Genomic DNA, 22,516 nt, shown 5'->3' on the forward strand with positions numbered 1-22,516 from the left:
TCCGGCAGTGCCAGCAAAGGACTCTATGACAATCTTCCAAATTTGATGAGGGTATTAATGATGAGCAATGGGGGGCTTCCGCCCCATGACCAAGACAGAGATGGGCCCCTGCATACAACGATGATTACAGGCAAGAGTTGTCGAGTAGAATTCTGGTGGCTCATTGGCTACCGAGCGCAGGTAGGCGCTCGTGACTTGGGTTGCAACCTAATTGGGCACCGCTGAGACTAGAGGATGCAAGAGAGATCAAGTAAAGAGGCATGGGCATGGGCTGTGGGCTGTCGCGAGGGAGAGCCGGAGCAATGACAAAGACAAGCTCGTGAGTTGTGAAGGCAAGTTGAAGGCCCTGTTTGGAAGGTGGCTAAAAAGTAGGTGAGCGTTTAGGTTTAAGCTTTACGGCCTTATTTCCAAAGCTTGAAGATAAGGGATGCATGGACAAGCTTACAAGCTAAAAAGTGAAAATGGCTTTACTTTTTTTCCTCGTGAAGAGGACATTGAAGGGAACTAAAAAATAAAGGTGACTAGGCCTCAGAGTTCTTGGTGTCCGGGTGGCACATGGAAGGGTAAGCCATTACTCCACCACATTTGAAGGGCTTGCCTTCATTTTATCTTTGCTAGCCAAGAGTAAACAGTTGCATTGCAGGATTTGATATAAAGCTTCAATAGAGGGTCATATTTAGCCTCCAACCCAACGTAACATACATATAAGCATAAAAAACCAGCGAAAACGGAATTGTGTTTTGTATCTTGCCCCATCATACAATCCTTGCGACAACAGGCGACGCCCTATTATCAACTTGGCATTCAACATATAAACTCGCCTTCCGAGGAAACAACGAATTTGATAATATATCTACATCCATAATGGCCACTTAATTAAGCTTTGTAGCACAAGAATATCACATGACTAGCTCTTCGATAAGTTTTTTCTCTAATTTCATCCTATTCATTGCAAGCGTTCCATATTGCTCATGAAGCTCTTTCCATCCACCCTCAGCAGCAAGCCTGCATTGCAAGGCACTACCATCTTCTCTCCCCTTGTACAAATCGGATATAGGGACAAATTGGCTCTTGCTATTACAAAACCATCCATGAGCTGCTCGAAGTGCAGCACCTAAAGATGCAGAATCTGCCAAGCGATGATGTAATTAGCGTTTGTTGGGCCAGAAGAGGGGGGGGGGGGGGGGGGGAAGAGAGAGAGAGAACCTGGTCTTTCTGTCGTATATACATTACAACCAAAGATCTCTGCAATCATCCTCAAAAACTGCTTATTTGCAGACCCCCCACCTGTTACAATGACGCGCTCTGGAGGGCTAGGCATTCCTATCCTCTCACAATGTGCACGCATAGATAGAAATTGGCCTTCAGCAATTGCTCTCACCTACAAACAAACAGTTGCTCATGACCATAAAACCAAAGTCCATCTGAATTCCTTCCACATGAGTTTTCTGATGATCACCTTCATACCTCTGTGTTAGAATCAAAACAGTCGACTCTTTCTGGTGCGAATGTGCTGAGACCCGTAGACCCTGGTGAAGCTTGTTTCAGTTTGAAGCGATGCAGTCCAACTGAAAAAGCAACCCATAAACAAGGTTACAAGAAGAATGTGTGGTTGTACACAAGTTGGGGAAAGCCTGGTTACCTGGTAAGGGAGGAATAATCTCCGGTTCAATGTAGTAAAACCCAACATTCCCATCTGCATCACATAGACAAATCTTTCTTCACAACTAGAGTAAAAGGTTGTGCCAACCCCTTCAACTGTAGCATGCATACCATTCAAAGGAGTCGTCTCAACTAACTTCTTGTTGAAAGTTTCCCAGGACCCCTCAGCCACACGATTTCGCACTTCTGTGCAGATGGACATGCAACAGAAAACCCCTCATCAGACACGACACAAAAAGAGCGCATTGAAGAAAGCTTTGCAGATGAACATGCAACAGAAAACCACCCATCAGCCGTGACATAAAAAGAGTTCACTGAAGAAAGCTTGAAGTGGAAAGACCGTCACAGTACCTACCTTCTCGGGTCAATGATCCATTCTTGTAGCAAAGCATCAGCATGTAAGTACCAGGATCCACAGGGTTTGGAAATACATGGCCTTCTAATCCAGGATGAGGATCTGAAGTTATCCCAAAAACCTTCAGTAAAATAAAACAGCAATTGATGTAAAAGCCCACGTAAGCTCCTCCTTGGTGAAGATGATCTTTGTTGGTTTTGAAATGTTGATGGATTCAAACCTTGTTACGATGTTAGATTGGAAATCTCCTTGAATGACCCTTTGAAACAAAAGTTAGTGTATGCTCTCTTAAGCTATTTGTCACTGATCCAGTAGAGAAATTGATATCCATACTCTTATCAGTGTGACAAGCGCCCATTGGCCCTTGGCAAGATGCATGAATGTTTGGTAAGGTACAAGGACTTGCTACTTCAACAGAAATTGCATTCTTGGGTCAAGATGCTACACACATATGGATCAGAAAAATCACCAACCAAGACATCTTGTTACTACACAAACTAAGAGCCAAGGTGTAACTCGAAGACGCAGAATGCTCAACCAACTCGAAGACGCAGAATGCTCAACCAAATTTTGTGTGTCCAAAATGCATTGGATGCTAGAGAATGCCGTAATCATGGTAAGAGACCTTCCTTTACTGCATACACTGAGAAGGGGGGGAAAAGGATGTAAATCAGGAAGTTCCTCACAAATCCATGTTGAGGCACACATGCACGTGCGCGTGCACACAATCATAACTTGGCCTCAATTGCGGAACTTCCAACAATTTCTAAAAAATACGATGTCCCCCAATTGTGCCACAAGTTCTACCTCCTAATCCACCCATAAGTTTGAGAGCTTCGACAAAAAATTAAGCTAATTTCGCAAATAGGGCACCCACATCGTGGAGAGGCTTTTGTGTAGAATCTGGGAGAATGCTCAGTTGGGAATGCCCCTTCAATTTGAAAAATTGAAGCCAAAAAAACTTTCTATTTTTTCAAAAATAGAAAGTCGAGAGAATGGTAACTACTAACCGCCCCCCAAAAAATTAAGCTAATTTCGACAAAAAATTAAGCTAATTTCGCAAATAGGGCACCCACATCGTGGAGAGGCTTTTGTGTAGAATCTGGGAGAATGCTCAGTTGGGAATGCCCCTTCAATTTGAAAAATTGAAGCCAAAAAAACTTTCTATTTTTTCAAAAATAGAAAGTCGAGAGAATGGTAACTACTAACCGCCCCCCAAAAAAATATCCCCCCCCCCCCCCCCCCCCCCCCCTCTCTCTCTCTCTCTCTCTCTCTCTCTCTCTCTCTCTCTCTCTCTCTCTCTCTCTCTCTCTCGCGCGCGCGCGCGCCATTGACAGGATGAAGACCAGACGGGCACAGGATCATGAGGGTTTGGTAGCAGAGCACATTATACATGCTGGGGATTTGTTGGTAGAGATGCTTGCACGGTTATTCAACCGTGTCATGTGTGAGGGCTTTCCTGAGTCTTGGAGATTATCTACTATTGTACCTATCTTCAAGACAGGAGACCCCACAGTGCCAGGGAATTACCGTACTATCATGGTAGGACACACATTGGCACGGTTGTATGCATCCATCCTTGAGCATACGCTGAGCAGTTGGGCAGAGATTATGAGCATACGGGCACCTGGGCAGGCTGGTTTCAGGAGGGGTTTCTCCACACTAGATCATGTCTTTACACTCAGAGCTATCATTGAGGAGGGTAGAGCACATGGTAGACGGATATATTGCAGCTTTGTGGACTTCCGCAAAGCTTTTGACACAATACCGAGGGCCAGATTGATGCGTCAACTTATGGAATTGGGGGTACCCACAGAGCTGATATGGGGGATTATGGCATTGTACAGCTCAGTGATGGGTCATGTACGCACATTAGAGGGGATATCTGACATAGTTCACTCCACTATCGGAATGAAACAGGGATGCCCATTGTCCTCTACTTTATTTGGTATGTATGTTGATGAGGTCTCTGATTATATTGACAGAGGAGGAGATAGAGGTGCTCAGCTTGCGGGGACATGGATCCCTCTTTTATTGTATGCTGACGATATCGTGTTGATATCAGACTCACCAGAGGGTATGCAGAGACATTTGGATGCATTGCATAGTTTTGCAGGGGATAGTGGATTGTCTGTCAACCTTGGTAAAACCAAGGTCATGGTATTTAATACCACGCCACAGTGGGTTAGGAGATTAGCACCTACATTCACATATGGGCAAGACAGTATGGAGTACACTGATGCATACACATATCTTGGGGTGGTCTTTAGTGGACCAAGGTTCACACTGAAAGTGGCAGCAGACACTAGATTGACTCGTGCCTATGCAGCCCTAGGCGGTTTAGAGAGGATTTGTTCGCAGGTTCAGTTCCAAGAACCTCGAACAAAGCTCTGGCTTTTCGACACTTTGGTCGCTTTAGTTATGCACTACGGGGTTCAGGTTTGGGGACCTTCTGTTGATAGTGCTGGATGGAGTAATATGGAGAGACCCTTGATATCTATGATTTCTAGGTTGATTAGAGCCAAGGCCTCAGTTCCACATGACATCATACGTGCGGAGCTGGCTGCCCCACCTATGGAGGTTGAGGCACTCACCAGATCAGTATCATTTGTACACAGCTTATGGGACACCACCAGGGACAGGTATGCTAGGCTTGCTCTTGAGTCATCCAGACAGCTGGCATTATAGGGAGATGCATCATGTTGGTATGCACAGATGAGCTCATGGTTTCAAAGGCATGGTTTCAGCATGGACAAGCTGCCCCCTTTCCAGTATTCTCTTGATGCACCATCTTTGGCTCTTACACGGATGGAGACTACTAGACTCATTCGGCAGGATCTTATCCAGCTTGATAGCAAGAGGACATGGATAGAGCCATCACGGGAGTTGGGTACGAAGAGGGCTTTCTATAGAGAGCATCTTCTCCAACTCACGACAGACGGATTTGTCACACGGCCCAACTACATGAATCTATGTCATGGGTTACGATGTGCCATAGGCCAGATTCGCACATGTTCACACCAGCTTGGGATTGAGACAGGTAGATTCAGAGGCATACAAGCAGACAGTAGGATATGTCAGTTATGCCATGCAGAGCTAGAGACAGAGTTTCACTACATATGTCATTGCACAGCCTACTATGAGATACGGGGACGCTTTCATTGTTTATTCAGAGATGGTTTTGACTCGTTAGATAGAGTCATGAGATATCAAGATCAAAGATGTCTCGAATTATTTCTACTTGAGATACACAGACATAGAGACGCTCTATTGAGAGGGCAAAGACAGAGACAGCCCCAGAGACGCATCTCAGATTTCTTCAGTCTGAGTACCACAGAGCCAGAGGAGACACCACCATCACAGAGCTCGGTTCCCACCCATACACACACCAACGGTACTCTCATTGACTGAGCTAGAGATTGAGACGACCGCGACTGAGGAGGGGAGCCACGCAGCACCGACGGCGATTGCGACAGAGGATCCATAGGATTCTAGCACGACACCCAGAGTGTCGATCAGGATAGGCCTCATGCTACTGCATATTATATCATGGTGACACTTATCCCCATTCTGTACCATTGTGGCATGATACCATAGGAGTCGGTAGCACTCCTAGATCAATTCTTTGTTTGTACCCATACTTGGTACTAGACTCATCATTGTAATCAGTTGGTCTCATAGGTCATTTTGGCCTTTTGTAGACGTTAATATATCATTTCATTTCTCTCTCTCTCTCTCTCTCTCTCTCTCTCTCTCTCTCTCTCTCTCTCTCATTTCAGTACTATCTGGATGCACCCTCCACCTCCCTCACTAGGGCAGAGATTACCAGGCTCATCAGACAGGACTTGATTCAGCTGGATACGAAGAGGACATGGATACAACCTACACATGAGCTAGGTACGAAGATGACTTTCTATAGAGAGCATCTTCTCCAACTCAGGGAGGATGGTTTTGTGATTAGACCAGGATACATGGACACTCATCTATCCCACGGGATACAATGTGCTATTAGTCAAATACGCACATCCTCACATCAGCTAGAGATCGAGACAGGTAGATTTAGAGGAGTACCCGCTGAGTCTAGGATTTGTCAAGTGTGCCAGATAGAGCGAGAGACAAAGCTACATTACATATGTCATTGCCCAGTATACTATGAGATACGAGGCCGCTTTCACTGTCTATTCAAAGAGGATTTTGGGCCACTTTCTAGAGTCATGAGATACCAGGATCAGAGATGCCTCGGATTATACTTACTGGAGATTAGCAAACACAAAGAGGACCTCTTGAAGAGGGGCACAATGAGAGAGATTTAGCAACAGCGGAAGATTACAGATTTCTTTCAGTCATCACAGACAGAGGAATCCGAGCAGCCCCAACAACATAACAACACCAGAGGCACCAAAGGCATACTGCTTGATCGAGGCCCAAGTGATAGAGTTGGGGCGGTCCCGTCACCCACGGATGAGGGGGTCCTCTCGACATCGACGCACATTGCGACAAAGGATCCATACCATACTGGAGAGACATAGGAGCCGTCCCGACAAAGTGCCTACCTTGGAGGACATTGAATCTCTATAGCCTTTTGGATACTGATGTATATGTATATGATGCCTCGACTGTCAGAGAGCTCCATTGTATCAGCTCACCCTTTGTATTCCCCTTGTATCAGCTTTCACCCCACCCCTACCCACTATTTTCTTTTCAGTTCTTTGTACTTTTTTTACTCAGACCTGGTATTAGATTTACCACATGTAACCTTTTGGTCTCATAGGTCATTTTGGCCGTTAATATTACATTTCATCTCTCTCTCTCTCTCTCTCTCTCTCTCTCTCTCTCTCTCTCTCTATACTGCCAGAGAGCTCCATTGTATCAACCCAGCCCCCCTCCCCCCCCCTCCTTTGTATCAACTTTCACCCCACCCCTACCCACTATTTTCTTTTCAGTTCTTTGTACGTTTTGTACCTAGACTTGGTATTAGATTCACCACATGTAACCTTTTGGTCTCATAGGTCATTTTGGCCTTTTGAAGACATTAATATTACATTTCATTTCATTTCATTTCTCTCCCCCCGAACTATTGGGTTAAAGGCCTAAATAATCCCTTTTTGTACATTTTTATACTTTGTCTAGGTTCAATATGAACCTGGACACATTTTTTAAAGGTCACTTATAATAAAAGTGGGAAAACCAAAAACTCACTTATTGAGTTTTCCCCAAAAACGTGAGCTCTCTCTCTCTCCCTCTTATTTCTACTAGCGCTTCCCTTCTGCAACATAGTGCCTCCGCTTCAAGCCTCAAGGCCTGCACATCTTCGCGTGCTCTATCACTTGCACACACCGCCGCGTGCTCATCAACTGGTATCAGAGCCAGATTAGGGTTTCAGAAGCTTTGCGCAAGAGGCTGGACAGCAGGCTTAAGGCTTCTCTCGCGTCAAATTTCCGCTTTCATCGTGAAGCCCCTATCGTCCGGTGTCACCTAGGGTGGTTAGGGTTCCCAAAACAGCCTAAAACAGGCTGAAATTAGGTCAAAACAGGTAAAAACCAGAAAATTACAGGTCAAAACAGCAAAACGTAGGTGTTCTAAATCGATTCCCATGAATGCCCCTTACTTTTCCCACTCAAAACAGGTCCATTTGATGCAAATTGATGCGCCAAAACAGTAAATTTGCAGAAAATTCAGAATTGGACTGTTTTTATGTACACAAATTGAGGTTTATGTACGCCTTTTGTGGGTTTATGCAAGTACGCATTGGGGATACTTGTTAATTGCTGAAATTTTCAGCACATTGTATGCAACGTGCTGTACATTGTGATCACTGGAAATTTTCAGATTTTGTGTAGACACTTTCTATTGCCTTTTTATCCGTGCAAATGGCCTCTACTTCCTCGTCGTCTGATACCAAGAGCTTGATGGAAATCAAGCGATTTGACGGTACAGGTTTCGACCTATGGAAGGACAGGATGCAGGGGATTTTGTTCCTCAAGGATTGTGAGGACGCCCTTTTGGCTTTACGCCGGATGAGGATTGGGCCAAGCTCAACAAGAGGGCAAAGGCCTATATCAAAATGCTGTGACCGATGACATTCTGGTGGACATAAAGGGCTTGGACAATGCACATGCAATTTGGCATAAGTTGAAGGCCACTTATGAGAATGCCACCCCTGTGAATCACGTGCATTTGATGCGCAAACTGGTGAACATGATGCTTGATGAAGCCAAGTCGGCTTCTGAGACTTAAGTGCTTTCACCAGTGTTATGAGTCAGCTATACAGGATATTGGGCTTCAACCTTTTGATGACAAGTTGAAAGCCATATTTTTGTTGATGACTTTGCCAGACTCTTGGGAAACGCTTGTGGTTTCTTTGAGTAATAGCCCCAACCTCACATATGATGGAGTGCGAGGCTCCATTTTAAATGAGGAAATTAGACGCAAGTCTAGTAGTGGGGAAGGTGGCAGTTCTGCTTACAATGAGAGAGGCAGAAGTCAGAAGCAAAATACAGGTACCAAGACTCAAAACAGGAGCAAAAGCAAGTCTAGGGATAGGGATGTGACTTGTTACCAATGTGGCAGAAAAGGCCATATGAAGCCAGATTGCACGTATTTCAAGAAAGAGAAGGAAAGAAAGAAGGAATCACAGGAGAAGAAGAAGACAGAGGATAAGAAAGGGGAAAAATCAGCAGGTACCTCCTCCAAGGATTCGGAGACTGTCAATGTATCCTCTAGTGCGGTTATCACAGAGTTATCCGACAATGAGGAGATCTTGGTTGCAGCTTCATGCTCCTCATATTTTGTTGTAGCAAATGCAAAAGACATGCTTATCTCACGTAGAGATGTCATTGATGCATTGCGAAGTGCAAATGATGGCCTTACACAGTCTTGGATAGTAGACTCGGGTGCCTCATTTCATGTGACTCCATCTGTGGAGTGTTTTGCTTCTTATCATGCACGAAAGTATGGCAAGGTTTACCTTGGGGATAACCATGCTTGTGACAATGAAGGAATGGGCATTGTGCGCTTGGCATTAAACAATGGCTAAGAGTTTATGCTTAAAGATGTAAGGTGTGTACCAGGCATCAAGAAGAGTCTATTGTCTGTTGGCCAGATGGATGCACAAGGTTATACAACCATTTTTGCTGGGGTTCATGGAAGTTGCTTAAGGGATCAATGCTCATTGTCAAGGGATGCAAGAGTGGTACATTGTACTATTTACATGGCAAAGCTTTGCCTGGAAAGTTTCTTGCAGTGGCCGAAGTTGCTTCTCATTTGGAGTTGTGGCACAAAAGACTTGGCCATATGAGCCAGCAGGGACTTGATGTGCTCTCCTCTTTGAAGAGGGTTGATGTAAAGGACACCAAGTTAGATTTTTGTAATGACTGTTTGTATGGTAAACAAAAGAAGTCTTCTTATTATTCTGGTGTCTCGCGCAAAGCTAATGCTCTTGATTTAATTCACTCCGATGTATGTTTAATGCCTGTTAAGTCTTTTGGTGGTGCATTATACTTTGTTACATTCATTGATGATTGCACTAGGAAAGGCTGGGCATATTTGTTAAAGAATAAGAGTGAGACATTTAATGCATTTAAGAGGTTTCATGCTTTTGTGAGCACGCAAAAGGATAGTAAGCTTAAATGTCTGAGATCTGACAATGGGAGGGAGTACACGTCTGCTGAATTTCAACGTTATTGCGAAGAATATGGGATTAAAAGGGAGTTGACAGCCCCTTATAATCCATCTTCTAATGGTGTGGCTGAGAGGTATAACCGTACTTTATGTGAGAGAGTGCGTTGCATGTTGTCCACGGGTAGTCTCCCTCATGGGTTTTGGGGAGAGGCTTTGAAAACTGCAGTTCATGTATGCAATCGCTCTCCTAACAGTACGTTGAAAAATGACATTTTAGAGGAGGTTTGGTCTGGCAAACCTGCCTCTTATGATCATTTGAGAGTGTTTGGCTGCGAGGCTTTTGTCCATGTTCGTAATGACTTGAGGACAAAGCTAGATGCCAAGTCCATCCAAGGACTCTACCTAGGTTATGGGGAAGAGGGTGAAATGGGCTACAGGATATAGTTGCCTCAGTTTAAGAGGGTAGTACGCAGCCGAGATGTAGTGTTCAATGAGGCTAAATTGCTGAAAAATGCTACATCTTCTGAAATTGACAAGAAATCAGTCAAATTTCAACCTCTCTTGCCACCTATTGATGTTGAAAAAGAGCCTCAGGATGCATTACCGCAAGCTGAAATTGATAATCAGCCGGTTAACCTTGAGCCAGAAGAGGTAGGACATGATTTAGATGCTCCAAATGAGGATAGACAGCCACCTGTCATGGCTGAAAATGATTTTCAGCAGCATGAGCATGCTGAAAATGAGTTGCCTCTTGATGTAGAACCTGTGCCTGAGAATGTAGATCATTGGGTACGCAGGTCTACTCGTGCAGAAGGTTGATACAGCACTTTGACCCCTCTTTGCATCATGTTATGTTGATAGATGAGGGAGAGCCTCTTAAATATAAAGAGGCAAAATCATGTGAGTTAAGCAGTAAGTGGGAGCTTGCGATGCAAGAGGAAATCAAATCTTTGCATGCAAACAATACTTGGGATCTTGTGCCATTGCCTAAAGGAAGAAAGGCTCTTGCTAACAAATGGGTTTACAAGGTCAAATGTGTTGATGGAAAGCCCAAGTATAAAGCAAGGTTAGTTGCCAAAGGGTATGCACAGAAAGAGGGGATTGACTTTCAAGAGATCTTTTCTCCTGTTGTAAAGCTTACGACATTGCGTGTCCTTTTTGCTCTCGCTGCAGAGCTTGACTTAGAATTGAATCAAATGGATGTAAAAACAGCTTTTCTTCATGGTGACATTGATGAAGATATCTACATGAAGCAACCTGAGGGTTTTGTAGTTCCTGATAGAAAGGAACTTGTATGCAAACGAAGAAGGGCACTGTATGGTTTGAGGCAGTCATCACGTCAGTGGTACAAAAAGTTTGATAGTTTTATGCTGTCTCAAGGCTTTAAACGCAACCATTCAGACCATTGTTTGTATACAAAGAAGGATAATGATGGAAGTCCTATAATCCTTGTGCTATATGTAGATGATATGTTGATTGCTGGGAAGCATAAGTCTACCATTGATGCTCTTAAACGTCAGCTGAATTCAGCTTTTGCAATGAAGGATTTAGGTGATGCTGAGCACATCTTGGGCATGAAAATCAAGAGGGATAGAAAGCTGAAATTGCTCTTCTTATCTCAAGAAAAGTACATTGCTAAAGTACTTGACAGGTTTAACATGGCTGAAGCTAAGTCACTTGGAGTACCTTTACCTCCACACACAAAACTTAGCAAAGCCGATTGCCCAAAGGATGACGTGGCAGTGAATGCTATGAAGGGAATCCCTTATGCATCAGCTTGTGGTTCTCTTATGTATGCCACTCGTCCTGACATTGCCCATGCGGTGGGAGTTGTTAGTAGATACATGTCCAATCCCGGCAAAGCACATTGGGAAGCTGTGAAATGCATTCTGAGATACTTGTCAGGTACACAATCTAGGTGTATATGCTATGGCAAAAGTGACCTGAAGTTGCAGGGCTATTGTGATGCAGATATGGCAGGTGACTTGGATACCAGGAAGTCCACTAGTGGCTATGTGTTTGCTATTGCTGGTGGTGCTGTCTCTTGTTGTTCACGACTGCAGAAAATTGTGGCATTGAGTACTACTGAGGCTGAATATATTTCAGCCACTGAGGCTTCTAAAGAGGCCATATGGTTGGGCAGACTTGTCAAAGAGCTTCGTATGCCTGCTAGTACTCCTGTCTTGGGATGTGATAGCCAAAGTGCTGTCTATTTAGCCAAGAATGCCATGTTTCATGCACGGACAAAGCACATTGATGTGCGATACCACTTCATACGACAGGGATTGGAGGATGGCCTAGTCACCTTGACTAAGATTCACACACAGGATAACCCTGCAGATGTTCTCACCAAGAGTCTTGCTAAGGCTCAACATGAGCATTGCATACAGCTGGTGGGAGTTGGTTAACTTAAGGGCGTCATTTATGCCTTTAAGTGGGAGGTTGTTGGATTAAAGGCCTAAATAACCCCTTTTTGTACATTTTTATACTTTATCCAGGTTCATATTGAACCTGGACACATTTTTTGAAGGTCACTTATAATAAAAGTGGGAAAACCCAAAACTCACTTATTGAGTTTTCCCCAAAAACGTGAGCTCTCTCTCTCTCTCTCTCCCTCTTCGTTCTGCTAGCGCTTCCCTTCTGCAGCACAGTGCCTCCGCTTCAAGCCTCAAGGCCTGCACATCTTCGCGTGCTCTATCACTTGCACACACCGCCGCGCGCTCATCACGAACGCAGGCGGACTGTGGCCTCCCCCTCTCTGTCTGACACGCGCGCTGATGCTCGTCAGTGGTGCTGTCCGCCATGACTGTCGACGGCTGGAGTCGTGGCCGACGATCGCGCACGCTTGTCGTCCCATCTGACCTCTTCAAAATTCCACATCAGTAGAATTTTGGCTGAGGTTATTTCTGTAACTATTATACTATTGTTTGTGTGCCATCCAATTAAATTATTTAAGTAGTGGCCGTTGTGCAATTATTCCACTTGGTGGTGTTTTTCGGCATGGTTGAAGGACCTTCACTTTCACCACCTATGTCTTCATTTCATTCTCAATTGCCACTTTCCACGTTTCAAAACTGGAATCATTATGGTCATTATCCACTGCCAATCGTTCCTCCTCTGCCAAAGAGTTTAAAAGATGGTGGTTCCACATTCAAGTTCTCTACTTTTTTGTGTTGTTACAGATAGAAAGAAAAGCCTCGTAGTTTCTATAACAGTTTAACATTTACTCTCTTGGACATTACACAGAGATCTAAAATTTCTCATGCAACAGCATTCCTTCTGAGGACTGCCAAGCACATGCCAAAAACGCAGGTGAATCTGTAAACAAAGCAGTGTGTACCTGATCTAGGGAGGCATCCAAAGCAGGAAAAGGGCAAGGGGAGGGCTGCCCATGGCTCAGCATGAGCCTGGCCTTAGCCCCCCCTCCCCCCCCCCCCCCCCCCCCCCCCCAAACACACACACACACACAGAAACGCCCAAAGTTTATTGCTGCCAGCAAGATTGTTTTAATAAATGCTACATGTTTTTTAAGAGAAACAAGGACCTCCCGGTGTTTTCGAAATAAAAAAACGCTGCTGCATGATGGGGAAAACCCAGGAGCAGAGAAGGTAGCGCCAGCCGGAGGCTCACCTTAGCTTTGATACCATGTTAGAGTGGTAGCAAAAGCGGGGGGGGGGGGGGGGGGGGGGGGGGGGGGGGGGGGGGGGGGGAGGGGGGGGGAGAGAGAGAGAGAGAGAGAGAGAGAGAGAGAGAAGAGGAGAATTTTAGCGTAGTAGGAAACTATCCAAGAGACCTTAAATATCTATCCAACAAGGAGAGTTGAACTCAAGACCTGTTATTCAAGAGGGAAATGGCATAACCGATCTACGACACTTAAATGATAGTAAGGTTAGACCATTTTCCTCTTCTTATTAGAGCACACCCACACCCACACACATGAGAAGAAGAGAATTTTAACGTCGTAGGAAACTATCCACACACACACACACACACACACACACACACACAGAGAGAGAGAGAGAGAGAGAGAGAGAGAGAGAGAGAGAGAGAGAGAGAGAGATTGATTTTTAACATCTATCTGACGGCGAAGTCGGCCTATGAGACGAATCAAATATGCATGTGTGCATGTCCTCCATCTATCGGAAAAGACAAAACAATACAAACTGGTACAAAATAAGGATAAGAATAAAAACCCTTGGGTTGTGATGGGATCTATGGGGGAGGATGGAGCTCTAGTACTAGGGATATGTGCATGTCTATATGCTAAGGGTAGTACAACCATGCAAATGCATCAATCTAGCTAGATCCATCCAGTGTCAATAGGAGGGTGTAAAATGTGGTACATGGGAGGGTCGTGAGCAAGGGATGCTCGGATGAACGCAACTGGGTGAGCCATCCTCTAGGCTCGTCTCTCCTCAACAGCTCAACAAGCTCAAGTCTGGATCTCCTCAATCTATCTGCGGTGGATTCGTGGGGCCCGACATCCAATAACACGTGGGAGTCGCCTGGCCCGGCACATCTCAACCTGCTGGAGAGTCACTCCCCTCGGTGGATCTGGGAGTGGAGGGGGTGTGGTCCTCTGGAAAAAAATTGTAAGTTGTGACTGTCTCCCCCCTCCCTGTGTCTTTGTAGGTGCTTGTAGAAGTGTATCTTTGTGTCTCTGTATCTCCAACAAGTAGCGCCCCAACTGTCTTTGATATCGGCAGTGCATGATCTCTCAGAGGGTAGGCTGCCTTCTGAAAAGTGACTCGTATTTGTCTCAAATATCATCATAAGCTTTGCATCTGCAAACAAAGTACTCCTCACTCTCCACCTCCTCTCTGCATACTCGACAGACTCTCTCCTCCCTGGGAATGTCATGAGCGTGCCCCATCTCTATCTCTAGCCTGTGTGATGAGACTCTGAGCTGGCTAATCGCCACGCATGAGCTGTGTGGTATGTAGATGTCCATATGGTGTGGTCACTATATGAACCCGTCCTCCAGTATGGTAAGGAAATGATCCCTGTAGTGTGACATCTTCCGCTAAAGGAGAGATGTGATCCGGTCTCTCTGATATATAGCTGCCACAGATCCTGTCGGAGCACTATGTTTCTCTCACTACGTGGAAGATGAACCTTGGGTGAGTCGGGGTGATACTGGAAAGGTGGCAGGCTCTCAAGATCAAGGCCATGTGCTCCAAACCATGCTGTAACCTGTGTGTACCAACCTCTGTCATACCCAAATTCTGCTATCTGTATGGCTGACTCGAATGCTCGTCATGTGAGTCTGTTGGTCAGGAGCGCTCAGTCTCTAGATAAAGCAAATCGTCTCAAAGAGTGCCTCCACTACCAAGGGGGGGTGGGGGGGGGGGGAGCTCTGCCTTGATGATGTCCAGTGGCACTGTGTGCTTGCCTCAAAACAAGCGGGAGATCATATGTACCTGTGGTCTCTCAATCCACATCCACTGGCTATCTGTCAATCCGGGTGCCCACGTTGCTGCTGCATACATCAGGGCTGAAGTGACTAATGTATCAAATAGCCAACCCTTCATGCGGGGCTCTTGGAAGTGTGCCTAATGATATCTCCGCTCTAACATGGCCAAAGCTGCATATCCTCGGGTGAGCCTATCAGTGGTGGCCTATGCCATAGAGAAGGGTCCCTTCTGCTAGAGAGAGAGAGAGAGAGAGAGAGAGAGAGAGAGAGAGAGAGGTGAAATGAAATGATATATTAACGTCTTCAAAAGGCCAAAATCACCTATAAGACCAATACGTTAAACACTGGTGAATCTAATACCATTTCTGGGTATAAAAAAGAAAGAAAGAGATACTAAAATGAATCTAGAAGTGCTACTACCTAGAACTGTGTGGGGTATGTTTGACCATTGATACAATGTAATGGGTGATGAATCCATCCTCATCTGAGAAAGAGGAAAACACTAGAGAGAGAGCAAAAAGGAAAAGGGACATTTGGGCGTGAGAGTGCGCCCCGCGTATAGTGCCTATACAACTGCACATGTATCTGCCTATGTTGATATTGAAGCATGATAGGCGAATTCGGATTTCTCCTGTATCCGCTATGTTGACACCAAAGCATGATAGGCGAATTCAGATTTCTCAGACTAGATGTGAATAAGAGTCTCTTTGATGTCAAGCTCGCACTCACTAAGAAACTCATCTGTTGGAAACTCCTCGGGTTGTCAGTGTATGCATCATGATTGATCCTGTAGCTCTTGTTCCTTGTAGCGTGAAAAGCTTGGCAAAAAAAGTGAATCATGCCATCTCGAAGTCAGAAACGTATGCCTCTAGCTCAGCGCGTTGTCTAGAAGCACATTCGCCAAATGAGCAAAAAACCCTAATGAAGGACGTAGAGAAAACAACACTTATGCAAGAATAGCGAAATGCTATACCGAAAGCTATCCGCTTCTAACTCTCCCAACTAAGCCCCATTGCGGCTACAGGCTGCCCATTGTGACCATCCCGTTTGATGTTGCTGCCATGAAGCTGATTGTCCAAGCTGCCACTTTCCATGTATTGATTGATAGATTAGAAATTTGTTGCTTTATTAGTTGCCTTGCAGTAGCTTAATAAGGGAAGGAGGTTAGCTCAAAGAACTTAAACTTAAACTTGGCAAGCTGAATCTTACATAGGTTGGCTTGTTTTTGTGTTGCTTCGAAACCTAGAGAAAATACAAGCCTTTTTGAAGGGAAGCGATAACACGTAACCAGGGCATACGTAGGCGCGAAGCCGCTGAAATCGTATTGGCATGGCCTAATCGCAGTACTACGCTTAGGACAAGAGCCTCGTCACTATGTTATACAACCTTAGACCCTACTTACGTGTAACACGGCGAAGCACTTGAACTTTTAGCTGCCGCTTTGAATACATGAATAAATTGAGGCCCGAAGGGATGAACACGTTAGTACTGACTGATTTGCGATGGCTAAAGTCTTACTGCTCTCTAAGGGACGAAGGGGGCAGCCGAAGTGAAGGCGCGATGCGTTTTCGTGTAACCGATAGATTGGCGTTGCCATAGATATGAGCTGCCCGTTGCTTGCGGCCCTCGTTGTTTCATTGTACAGAATACCTTTTCCTTGCCTCGCCACTTAGGATCAAGACTAATGCAGGGTACGTACAAAGCAAAAAAGGAACCGATACGATCAAGAAAGAAAGATAGCCCCCGTAACCCCTAAAAAGTAAAGATAGGCGATATCCTGCAAAGGCAGCCAAAGTAGGCCTCGTGGAAGTGAGAAAGGTTAGCCTCCCCGCAACCAAGCAAGCACTGCTTTGATAGAAAGAAAGGCTAGAGGTTGTAGGCAGAAAGTATCGAAAGCAGGCAAGAAGGGAAAGTGGGCCAGTGCAATAACCCAGACATTATTGATCCTTTGCTTCTATTTACTCAATTTTCTGCCTTCCTTCCCGTGGTTGGCTTGTTTTGTTTGCCCTAGAGACACCATTAAGAGGACTGGGTGATTGTGATTAGAGATCAATTCACTGTCGCTTCGAGTACACGACGAGGTTACGAAACCCGTCATGGCGATAACATGGTAATTTAGAAACAAGGCGTGTATGAGGAACTATCAATGTCTACAGTTTGCGTTGGGATTGCCCTTCGACACTTCAAGGCTCAACCAATTAAACTCTCGATGTCTACGGCGTTAGAATGAACTTCGTGCATCCATTTATTTCTACGGAATTACCAACGCTAGACTGGACATATTCGACCATGCGCCCAGATTATGCAGGGAAAACCAGCGATACTTTTTAAGAGCAAAGGGTACAGGAACGTAGTGGCGTTCTCAACTCATTCTTTCTGATCCCAGTATAAATTGGATCGGCGAGAAAGGTTAATCCAACCCTGCTTGACACTTTGTGCCCCTCGCTCCCTAGTCTTGGCATAGGATTTAAAACATCGAAAAGGTGGGCTATAGGAAAAAGCGTAGGGAACCGCTTACTTTAAATAAAATAAGAACTGAAAGAAAGAGGACTGAACATAATACCGGGTGGAAGATACATGCTTTACCTTGCAAGTTGTGAAAGCTTTCTTCTCAATAAGAGTGAGAGTTAGTGGTATATAGCTTTATCGAAGCCCGAAATGAAACGATGTTGCACTGAAGAGGACTCGAACCCCTAACTACCTGGTTCGAAGCCAGGGACTCTATCCAATTGAGCTATCGGTGCGGGGGAGTTGGGTCAAGGCAAGCCCAACCCTGGAAATGTTTTTTGCGTTATTTCAAAATGAGTTTACGTAATTAAAGAAAATTAACTCAATTAAAAGACAAAAAAGTCAATCTTTGTCGTTGATGATCTCTCGGTTGGTTACCGAATAATTTAACCATCCCTTCCCTAAAAGAAAGTAATTACTTGATATATGTAATCCGTAATATTCGGATTCAGTCGTCAGCTGTGGTTTTTACCCTCCCCACGGTGTTCGCTCTGCCCGTGAGACGGTTTTTTAACCACGACGTCTACGTTTAAGTTTAAAGGCAGTCCCTTTACGAATCCGGCTTCTAAGTCTATGGAACTTAACGAAAATCTGGACAGCGTCCCTGGCTTTATTATGAATGGCTTGGATTTTATCCGCCTCCTCCTGCGAAACAGTTATTTCTGTTTCTGGATTCAGCGGCATGTCTTGCTCAACAAAAACTACTTCTGGAGTCGAAGGCAAGAGCTCAAACAGGGCTTTATACATGTCAATCAAAGATTGCGCCTGGGAGACTATTTGCGCGGCATAATGCGCTATCACTTCCTGGAAGAAGGGGACCTTCAAGAGGAGTTCTATGCCCTCTTCCGGGGACATGCTTAAAGGGAGAGATACCCCAGAGATGAGCATCAAGCCAGGAATAAGGTCCTTATGGAACGACGTGAACAGACGGGAGTTTGCCTCCTTAAACAGTACCGAAATCTGAGCCCATTCCTGCATTGTGGCTTTGCTGACTATGGAGGGGTTTAACTTGGCAGAGATAGAGTTTACTAGATTGTTTATTTGCGTAGGCTACAGTTGTGAAACGAATTCATAACCGTTCTCAGCGCTGGGCAATCTACCTTGTTGGCAGGTTTTTAGTATTTTATCACAATCTTGCCAAGTTTCAAATAAGATTGAACGGCAATCCTCCTCCTTTAGTTGCATAAACTGTGAATGTGAAGACGCTTGAGTTACTATTGAAGAACTACTAGCGCCCACATTCATACAGTATGCTGTTTCAGCAAACCCAAGCCCAATTAGATTTAAGAAAATTAAAAAAAGAGCAACAAACAAGAATACCTTTCTCAACGAAAGAAAGGAGAGATATATGGTGAGGTTATTAAAAAGAAAGGAGAGATATATGTTGAGGTTCTTAGAAATAAAGGAGAGATATATGGTGAGGTTATTCAAAAGAAAGGAGAGATTTCTGGTGAGGTTATTCAAAATAAAGGAGAGATATACGGTGAGGTTATTCAAAAGAAAGGAGAGATTTCTGGTGAGGTTATTAAAAATAAAGGAGAGATTTCTTTTTTTAGTAGAGTTACTCATTTATGTCAAGTTTTCTGTTCAGGTTCAAGCTTGCAGCTTATTTTAAACAAAGTAAATGAATTTCTTTTGTTATTTCTTTACTTAAGAGCTTTTCTTCTCAAATCTTTGAAAATATGTATGGGTTGTCAAGAAGTTTTTTTTCATATGTTGTGATCTGCGTTAAAGGGATTTAGTCCAGGAACCCATTGACCACTACATAAATAATTACAATTTATTATTCGATAGGAATTAGGGAATATTATGCTTGTTTAAGTACCTCAGTAGGTCTAGCGCCGCGATGTGGCAAATACCGAGTAGCAGGATCGAGGTCTGACCCAAATTGCGCAAAAGTGGCAACTTCACGATATTATGCTAGCTCCAATTTCAAGGTGCCACAAAGCGCAAAGCTAAGCAGCAGACCCAACGCGACTAACAAATAATCCTACGTTAATAGCAGGCCGAATTCCGCGATAGAAAAGTTCAGTTTCCAGGAAGATTTATCCATCTATAATGGAAATGACATTAGTAGGAATATAAGCAAAAACGTCTCCAGCTTATGTTTCAATGACAAGTAAAGCGGTTAAGCTACCTGCACCAGTTTAATCTGACCTTTTGGCGGCTCTTTCCAATAAACAGAAATGTAAATAGACGACATCTCCAGAAAAAGCCTCACGACCTAGTAGTCAACGTAGCAATAATGGCATTTATCAATATGCCACTAATTGCTTACTGAGATCATCATAGATAATTAATGCGTGCATTCCATGATCTCTAAAAAACTCTCCCATAGCACAAGCCAAATATAGTGCCAGAAATTACAAGGGAGCAAGATCTAAAGCCGTAGCTGCAACAATAATAATATATTCTAAAGCACCAGCTTCTGCGAGAATCTTAACCAATTATGCCACGGTTAAACGTTTTTATCCAATCGCTACGTACACGCAAAACACTTTTTCACTATCGGAAGTGCCCTGTGCGTTGATTAGTTTCTGGTTCAAAATGGTATCAATAGCTATAGCAGTCTTTCCGGTTTATCAGTCGCTGATTATCAGTTCTCATTAACCACGACCTATAGGGACTAGGCTATCTACCGCTTTTAACCCTATTTACATAGGTTCGTGAACAGATTTACGTGCAATAATCCTAGGAGCTTTGACTTCTACACGTCTTCGTTCTATCGCGCTTAAAGCACCTTTAACATCAATAGGTACTCCTAACGCATCAACTAAGCGACCTAACATGGCCTTTCCTACAGGAACATCCACAATAGATCCAGTGCGCTTAACCATATCTCCTTCTTTAATGGCGGTATCACTACCGAATATAACAATTCCTACATTTTCATTTTCAAGATTCAAAGCCATTCCTTTCACGCCGCTGGCGAATTCTACCATTTCTCGTGCTTAAATCTTGTTTAATCCATAAACACGTGCAATTCCATCTCCAACCGCTACCACTCAACCGATCTCATCCACTGGCAATTTAGTGTAATAATTGGTAATTCTTTCTTCTAAGATAGTAGATAATTGTTCTGTTGCTCTAGCTTTACTCATTTCCTCTTTTTTCCGTCAAATCTCAAACCTTGCCTTGGTGTTAATAATAACTCGCTTAGCTAGGGCAGTCTCCTGCATTCATGGTAGTTCCTATCCTAATGGTTAGCTATAGTGGCAGATTTGGCCTTTAGATGAAAGGGAATACGTAGAATGGCTGCCGCTTTTTGCACTGATTGGCATAGTGCGGCTTAGAATCGAGTTTAGAACCACAACTAAATCTTCGACGTTGCCTCTTCCCTTCTTTAACATGCGGCTTTAATCTCCTGAAACGAGAACTTCCATGTATCAAAGTATTTGTCCGCCGTTAAAGAGAGAAGTAGGGGAGACTATAAAGGAATAGTTCTGTCCGGGAAACTGGGTAGAGGGAGAGGTTACCTGCCCTCGATGCGCCCGGAGTTATAATAAAATATTAGAGGTAACTCTCAGAAAGGGGCATTGGGCTTTAAAATACTCTCTGCCCCCTAAGCAATAAACAAAGTAGCAGTTCGATTCAACTTAACTCCAGCTAAATAAAACCTTACTTTACGCTTAATGTGAACCTCATTAAAGTATCCCGCTTACCCTTGCGAACTGCAGCAGCTTGGAATGGCTCGCGTCTTCAAATAACCGCCTCACAGGCAGCATTCCTTTCGAGCTGGGTCTCATGGCCAAAATTAACTATCTGCATCTCAATAACAATTCACTGTCTAACACAATTCTTTTTGCACTGAGAAACTGTAAGCATCCAGTGTGAGTAGATCTCTTTGCAATGAATTCAAGGGCACCATCCCTAAGAGCTTGCCAAGCAGAGAAGGTGAAAAAAGGGACACTAGCTTGCATTTAGCCTTTTTCAAGCAGATTTTGTTAAAACTTAAAGAACACGCTATGGCGAAAGTAATTCCTAGAAGAACTATATTAGTTCAATTCATATCCGTTCATGATAAAGGTTATCTTCTTTTCTTTTACATATATTTATGGCATTTTCCTTTTACTTTAGAAAGGTTATTTTGATTACTATAGGATAGGCCTCGCAGTTTCCTAGTGGTCATAGCGTAGGTTATACCTGCTATTTGATATTTTATGCTTTTTTTCTTTCTGCACTTATTGCCATAAGGTTAGGAAGTGAATGACAGATTCTCTTCTTTCATTAAGTCAATGTCAATGCGGGGAACAGGCCTAGCATCTACAATTCACTATTTTAGAGTAGTCGAAGGAAAAAACAAACCCAGCAAAAAATTAATGTTACTTGTTTGTTTGTGAAGTCAATAATTGGGCAACAATAAAGTAAGAGCCGTAGCTATGAGTGCCACAGATGGTTCAATGAGAGGTATGGGCGTTGTTGATACAAGAGCCCTTTTTAGTGTTCCTGTTAGTGAAACTACGCCGAATAGATAATGTCCTCGGACATTAGCGGCGCAACGCTTCGCTTTTTAAGAGCTAAGCCTAAGGAATCGTCATAATTTGTGATGCGGGCAGTAAGTCACGCCGCTTTCCTGGGAGAATTAAAATGTACAGTGGCAGCCTAATTGCTACGCTATCTAAGCTTTGCTCTACCATTGGCTTGGCTTTATTTGGTCAACTGTGAAAAAGGGTTGGTTTTCCAACTCAATAAGAACATTTCGAAGTAAGAATCAATGTGCGGATATGATGGAATTGGCAGACATGCCAGGTTTAGGTCCTTGTGACCTTACTCAGTCGTGGGGGTTCAAATCCCTCTATCCGTATTGCTTGAAGTTATACAATCATTAGGCTTCTAGTAATAAATCGAATAGACAAAAGCTATTTGCCTTAACTCTTGCTTGCCCTTGACAAATCTGTGCATGCTTCCGACAGACTTAGGTATCGATGACTTGTGGATTTCCTATCCTTAAGGCAGAT

General features: G+C 44.0%; 1 protein-coding gene across 1 annotated transcript in view; it reads right to left on the reverse strand.

Annotated features, from left to right (window-relative positions):
* Window positions 1-637: 637 nt before the first annotated feature.
* XK-2 (xylulose kinase-2) overlaps window positions 638-22,516 on the reverse strand; it is a 44,080-nt gene continuing 22,201 nt past the window's right edge. The window contains exons 6-11 of the mRNA XM_086488990.1: window positions 2,018-2,138; window positions 1,774-1,848; window positions 1,643-1,696; window positions 1,468-1,568; window positions 1,207-1,381; window positions 638-1,129 (exon numbers count right to left, since the gene is read on the reverse strand). Coding sequence (XP_086345116.1) covers window positions 900-1,129; window positions 1,207-1,381; window positions 1,468-1,568; window positions 1,643-1,696; window positions 1,774-1,848; window positions 2,018-2,138 — 756 coding nt within the window. The 3' untranslated portion in view covers window positions 638-899. The remainder of the gene's footprint in view (window positions 1,130-1,206; window positions 1,382-1,467; window positions 1,569-1,642; window positions 1,697-1,773; window positions 1,849-2,017; window positions 2,139-22,516) is intronic.

This window comes from Adiantum capillus-veneris, chromosome 18 (genome assembly GCF_014529385.1).
Source record: "Adiantum capillus-veneris isolate H3 chromosome 18, ASM1452938v2, whole genome shotgun sequence".
NCBI classification, from domain to species: domain Eukaryota; kingdom Viridiplantae; phylum Streptophyta; class Polypodiopsida; order Polypodiales; family Pteridaceae; genus Adiantum; species Adiantum capillus-veneris.